This window comes from Etheostoma cragini, chromosome 6 (genome assembly GCF_013103735.1).
Source record: "Etheostoma cragini isolate CJK2018 chromosome 6, CSU_Ecrag_1.0, whole genome shotgun sequence".
Classification (NCBI taxonomy): Eukaryota; Metazoa; Chordata; class Actinopteri; order Perciformes; family Percidae; genus Etheostoma; species Etheostoma cragini.
The window spans coordinates 25,675,028-25,681,856 of NC_048412.1; the positions used below are offsets into that span (position 1 = coordinate 25,675,028).

At 41.1% G+C, this 6,829-nt stretch overlaps 2 protein-coding genes across 2 annotated transcripts in view; both read right to left on the bottom strand.

Moving 5' to 3' along the window:
* The window catches only part of agmo (alkylglycerol monooxygenase), a 49,885-nt gene extending 47,070 nt beyond the window's left edge, over nucleotides 1-2,815 (bottom strand). Inside the window, exon 1 of the mRNA XM_034873566.1 lies at nucleotides 2,385-2,815. Coding sequence (XP_034729457.1) covers nucleotides 2,385-2,504 — 120 coding nt within the window. The 5' untranslated portion in view covers nucleotides 2,505-2,815. The remainder of the gene's footprint in view (nucleotides 1-2,384) is intronic.
* Nucleotides 2,816-4,849: 2,034 nt separating this feature from the next.
* meox2a (mesenchyme homeobox 2a) overlaps nucleotides 4,850-6,829 on the bottom strand; it is a 10,022-nt gene continuing 8,042 nt past the window's right edge. The window contains exon 3 of the mRNA XM_034873578.1: nucleotides 4,850-6,500. Within this exon, the coding sequence (XP_034729469.1) occupies nucleotides 6,282-6,500 (219 nt within the window). The 3' untranslated portion in view covers nucleotides 4,850-6,281. The remainder of the gene's footprint in view (nucleotides 6,501-6,829) is intronic.

The following is a 6,829-nucleotide window of genomic DNA, read 5'->3' on the forward strand; positions in this document are numbered from 1 at the left end:
GCCATTGTGTTACCTCCTTTGGTGATCGGCTAGATAGTGACTAAACAGATATTTATATAAATAAAGAATCTTTGAGATCATTACTTTAATTTAAGTGACGAAAGTTAAATTAAGAAGTTCCTCTTTGTCAAAACAAAAACAAAATCTGTAATTCCAACTTTATATACACGCTGCGCAATATGGCTGACCAATGTGTGCTCCATCAAGACAAAACATGCATAGGATGTTTTAGATTTTAATTAGCAGCTATTTGCACACAATATGCCACATGATCTTTTTTTTATTGCGAAAACAAAAAATATCAAAATTTCCAAATCTTGTAAAGAAAGGATTATATTTAGTAACTAGTTATGACAAAACAAATGGTAAGCACTAAGCAAACAGTCAGTGACAGACCTCTCTTTCTAACTGTGCTGGAAGCATGTAATAACCTCTTAATGGGTCTGTCAAACATGGAACAAATTAGTGAGGGACGGGGTTAGCAAACAGGTCACGACTGTGACTACAGCGGTGTGCCGAACCTGCTGGTTAGCTTTAGCTTGAAGGCACTCATTGACCAAGTGACTGCAGTCGTAACTGGGACACATGGCCCAGCCGTGAGCTAGGAATGAAGAGTGTGACGGGACCGCAGATCTGCAGGTGGGGAGGGCGGAAGTGTGTGTGTGTGTGTGTGAGTGAGTGAGTGAATAGAATTGAGAGTACATGTGTATAGCCATGTGTGTGCATATCCGCATGTGAATGCTTCTACTTTAACATGCAGGTGTGTGATGTGAGTGTGTCTGCACAAGCAGAGGCGAGAGCACCACCAGGGACCTGCGATCACACGCAACGCTCCCAACATCTGGCAGCAGACTGCAGAGCTGCAGCCAACAAATGGGATTGCAGCGCAGGCAGACCTCCTCCAAACCCGCTGAGAGAGAGATTATCATTCTGGATGCCAGTCTAAAACCTTCCCTTCATTTTTTCTCTCCTGTCTAGCAGATAGTTTTACCTCTGCCGGCCCATGTTTTTTAACAGGTCGGGACAAAATGATATGGCAAGGCAAGTTGATTCTCATGCTGTGCAAAAAGGAAGGCAAGGGACAAAGCCTTGTCTTTGCTTTCAATGTTATATATTCAATATTTCTTTTTTGCTCATGTCTCTTCATTTAGTTTAAGTAATTTGTCATCTTTGTTTGTCCTTTGTTTCAGTAAGACATTTCCCCCTAAATAGTTGCTTTTTGATCTTGCTTGCATTGAAAATTTGCATGCAAGAAACCTGTGTTTATCTTTTTATAAATAAACCCAAAATCACACTAAATAAAGCCTATTTTATTCTGCAGCATACTTACATCCTGTGTAGACTGGTTGTTGTGGCATCTAATTATTTGATTTTCTTTTCTTTTTGAATGCGGGCCTTACATGGAAGATGACATTTGCAAACCAGATGTCTGTATTTTCCCCAAACAGCCTTTTTATAAGGTCACGGACGACTGATGTTGGCTGACAAAACGCACGCTGACAATACACTTTTCTCACTGCTGTCTCACAAAAACTGTTTGCATTCAAATTACTAAATAGCTCAGAGACCTGGCAACAACAAACCAGCCCATAATTCCGAACAACTCTAAAATTAGAAGATTGTGTCTTGTTTTCTGTCATTTATTTGGGCTGTTGGGATCAGAGAACACAATAATTAATGGCACATCACAAACTGTAAACAGTGCTAAGTCACACGCACCCATGCAAACTTTTATCACCATCAAGCCCTGCAAAAATTACAAATTAGTTTAGTCACATTTGGGAGTGGATTATACAGACTCCTGCTGTGGGGGTAATTGTTCTCCTGCCCTGATGTGCCTCATAAAACCTCATAACAAACATGTGCTGCTGAACCTGCACCAGACATTCGTCACAGTAATTGAGACACTGTAAACTGACAGTAAGAAGGAGAAGAAACTCCAAAACTCCGTTTTTAAATTGTACATTATGTATCTGTGACTGTTTATACGAGCGAGTCTATATGTGATTTGTTAAGATGTAATGACATCTTAATCTCAATAAGACTATGAAACTTAACCTACCAAATTTAGCATAATAATATAAACCAGCTATTCTGGGGGTAATAATCTTGTATCTCCAAAACTTTTCAGGATGCCTGAAAAAAAATGTTTTTCTTTGGCATGATTATTGTAATCTTTGAAGCTCTAATTAATAGCCTACATGAGTACTTCTTTTTTGTGACTTTTTCAATGCAGCACATGTGTGGGTCGCTTATGTGGTTTTACTAAAGCTTTCAGTTCTTCCTCTGCTTCTAAAAGGCAACAGAGGGAACGGGGAAGTCGTCTGACCTTCACACAACAAATGTTCACATATGGAAGTGAGTGAGACCGAGGCTGTACCCACCTGCTGCACATACTGGGGAACATCTTCCACTGTCTGAAAGGATGATTCGTTCGGTGTGAGCATGAGAAACATGGCCCGGAGCCCCGTGGACACCGAGCCGGGCACCGCAGCTCCAGCCATTGGCAGACAGCACCGTGTTTAACACTGCTCCGGTCGCTGTACCTGTGCAGGTGGCTCTCACAGGAGAGGGGCTTTGGATTTCTCTATACGCCGTTTAGGAACTTAGTTTTTTCTCTTTTGTAAGTTAAGTAGGTCAGTCAGTTGCGAAATGGACAGCGTGCCAGCTGAGGAGGAAACGTCATACAGTAACCGAGTCCGTGACAGATTAAAGCTACAGGATACAGTTACTGTAACCGTTTACCTACAAATCCTGCTTCGTTTAACAGGAGGCGAGGTTATCTATGGTTTATGCTGATACTTGTAGGTAGGTTCCCCACTTCGTCTCGCTTTTATCTCGCGAGACTCTGATTTTAGATTAATCTTTTGGACATTTTCGGCCTTTATTTTGATAGGACAGTTGAAGACATGAAAAGGGACAGAGAGGGGGGAATGGCATGCATTGCCTCTGATTTTTGGCAGCCAGTTATCCAGGGTTACACACTCTAACTGTTTTGTGTGTTGTTCAAATAGATACAGTCCATGGGTGTTCATAAAGAATTCAAATTTAAGATGTGCTGGAGTATGACAAGTATAAAGTACGCAACAAGGAATTCTCACTGACCCTCCCCACTGGATGTTTCCTTTTAACCCACAAAAATAAAGGCATTTTAAGCCTATTGGAAATTGTATTTGATGACTAGGTCATGTTATTGAGCTAGAGTTACTGTAAAAGCTGGTTTGGTTTGTGGTTGGTAAGGCTGCATGCTGCCAGTGTTGGTGCAATATAGGCTGCAAATATCCTGGCTTTAGCTGGCTAGCTAACTTAGCTAGGCTGGTTAGCTCGGTTCTATATTAGTTTATTGCTTCCCATGCCAAAGTAATGTTTTTGACATGTTTGTGGGTGTGTGACGCCTTTTCACTTGCTTCAATGACTGGAAAGTAGAAGCCTTGTGCAAGCAGTAGCATGTCTTAGCCAAACAGTGTTAGCTTGCTTCAGAGGGCTGTAAGTGTGTGGATGCCATGGTGGGCACAGAAAGTAAAAGAAATGGACAATGTGACGCCGTTGTTTACAACGAAGACTAGTGAAGTCTATTAGAAGTAGATACAAGGTTATAGAGCCTTTTACACATTGTCATGTTTCTTTAGAAATAAACAATGGACAAATAGTCTTCAGATGTAAAGTTCTTCACTGTCAAAGTGACATCAAAATGAATGGCAGTCAATGGGAGGCTAACTGAGGGTGAGTGCTACGTAGCATAAAAATGGCGCCATAGGAGCTACGCTTCTTGAAGGCATGCTTACCCCCTTGAGTGCAGGTCATGGGTGTATAATACAAAAAGGATTATTATGCCCAAAAGTGTTTTTTTTGTCTCCAGAATATGCAGCCAACTGACTATGCGCAATACTACAGTAATTTTACTCTTGTGAAGAATGTTGTGACTTTGTTAAACGTGCTAAATTAAATAAACATATTACAGAGTAATATTCTATTGTTCTCCCGCTGGCCCCGCCCGCAAATTCTTGCTCGGCCTCTTAGACTTTACATTGTGAGGACGTCACTGATTTTTAAATCACTTTTCTCAGCTAGATGACATTTTTGCAAATATAAAACCTTCATGGCTCAAATGTGCCTAATAGAAAGAGTCATAACCAACCTCCTTTGCACTTTGAGGTGTCCTGTCAACAGTTTTACAGATGTCTCTTTCACAATGGTAGTCAATGGAGAATGCATTTTGGGCTGCAGGATAATTATTCATTGCAGGAGTGGCCACTGGGCAAAATTGTCTGCAAGGCTGAGTGGCGTTATTGTATCCAGCTCATCGCACATCTATGGTGCAGGTAAAGAAAGAGGTGGTCTCGTTAAACTCACACCAGCTATTGAGAGGGCGCCCTGATAGTGGGACCCTGTAAAGATGCCTGCAATCACAAACAGAACTTCATATTGAAAACTTGTTTTGTTCTTTGTTAGTACGGGTCAAGGAATTCAGGTGAATCTGCACGTACAGTCTGTTAGGCCTCTGCACAGTAGATTTGTCTAAGCAGATGCTACAATACAGCAATGAGGCCTGGTTATCCTGGTGAGTATAGGTTCTTTGTTGTGTGAGGGTCCGATTCAACTACAGTAGGTTAGGGATAGAAAGTGTGTCACCTGTTATTATAGATGTATGATGGCACAGGCTGATACACGCTGCAGGGCTTAATTATGTTTAAACATCATGAAGTATTAGTGCTGTGCATCCACAGGAATGCTCACCCATTTAATTGGCACATGTGGATTGTTAACTGTCAATTTACTTTTAGGAGAAAAGGCCTTTAGGAGAAAACATTAATGGCTTTGATGATCATGGAATTCATAAAGACAGAGTACATAGCCCAGTTTTTTATTGCATACTATTATAATACATTAGGCCCTCTGACACTGGCCTGTAGAAAGTCAATAGTTAATGCAGGGCAGCTGTTTGTCTTTTCACACATTACATTTAATGCACATATTGAAGGATTTCAGGCTAAATGTGCCTACTTTTCTGATGTTTTTTACAGCCAAGAAGCAGGAGTCTGACAGCAGTTGATCACTGCAGGTGAAGTGGGAAGACTGTATTTGGAGGTGAGTGTGCTGTGAATAATTTTCAATAGGTTTAACTTATTTCAGTTAGAATGTAAAAATAAAGAAAAATAAAGGACCACATTCATCTTGTGGTTTGCTTTTTGAAGGGGAAAGAAAAAGAAAATTAAAAGCCTCACATGGCATGTGACGTGCCTCCTCAAAAAATTAGAATGCACAATCACAATGTGGTGAAAGACGAGATCAAGTCAAGAAATTATTTTCAACTGGATTTTGTAAGAGAATCTGATCCTTTGTGGGTTCTCTCTCCAAGTGTTGGCAGGAGGACCGACCCTGCCCTGAGGCTAAGGTGAATTTAGCATGCAACCCCATCACCAGCTTTCTTCACTCTCTGCAATGTTTAATTCATTTCAACTTCACTTTATACAACACACAAATGAATGGATGGCGTATAGGCTAGATGGAAAAAAATAAGTTATTGAATCATATTGAAATCAATTTACCACTGGTTAAATTTAATTCAATCTGCAACTTTTTTCAGGTTTTTAGATTTGTTTACAAAATGTCCTCTCTAGGCACAAAAGTGTTGACTAAAGAACTGTCAGTGTTTATTACTGCATGAGCTGAATAGTGTGGGTATAAAATTATTGTTAAGGTAAGACAATACAGAGAATTATTTACAGATCATTTATATTAGCTAGGCAAATTGGATTTCCTGGCACTTGATTTGATCAAAAACTCAATTACATCGAAATTTACATTTTATACAGTAGAAACTGACTGAGGTGCAGACAGTGCAAATCAAAGCCTGCTTCTCTCAAGGCACACAACATGGAATGTTTACAACGATTTGACTAAGTATGATTTCCAAAATGTTATGCAATAGTCAGTGAATTTGTGTAGCCAAAATATCACATTTTAACATTAAATTAACGCTTAAATTGAGTTTTTAACCAATGGCGCTTTAAAAAATATGTCAACATCCTCCTATATGTGCTCAGTCTTTGAAATTTACATTTTGCCTGCATGATGACTCAGTTATCTACCACGCGTCATTCCTCTGTATATTTGTACACTTATTTAGCATCGTTGTATGGCGATGGCGAATCAGCAAACAGCAGTCCTTCTAAGGACGGTCCTGAGGCAAAGCAGGGTGCCTGATTCCTCTGAGGGTGGGGGTTGGGGGGGGCGGCGGGGGGGTGGAGGATGGGTGTGTGTGTATGTGTGTGTGTGCATCATAAGTGAGTGTGCTCGGAGCTCTGGTCGCTGTCGTGACTGTCCTCATTGGCTAAGGAGTCTGTCGACTGATGGAGCGCTGCGATGCCAGAGAACTCTGACGGCAGCAACGTCCCCTTTTTCACATTCACCAGTTCTTTCTCTCGAGCTGCTGCGCCCTGCTGGCCGCCCTTCACTCGTTTCCACTTCATCCTCCTGTTCTGGAACCACACCTTCACCTACGGGGGGTGACAGAAAATGTCACATTCATTACTCTTATGTGAGAACAAAAAGTTAAACAATCAAGAAGCAATTACGGACACAGCAACTTTCTCTAAAAGTTTGGCAGCTATTTCTACAGCAGCAAAAATGTGTGGATGTACTGTTCCATCTGCCATTTGGCGTCTACCTGTTTTTCCCTGACTCAACAGCCTCAATCGTATTTACGTCTCTCAGATTGATGATTAAGCTGTTGCTTAAAACAGTTTACACGTCAAGTAGCAGCAGAGGCCCCCTCAGTGTCGACACATGCGCCTGAAGGGAGGGAGAGGTAGGAGGAGGAGTGTGT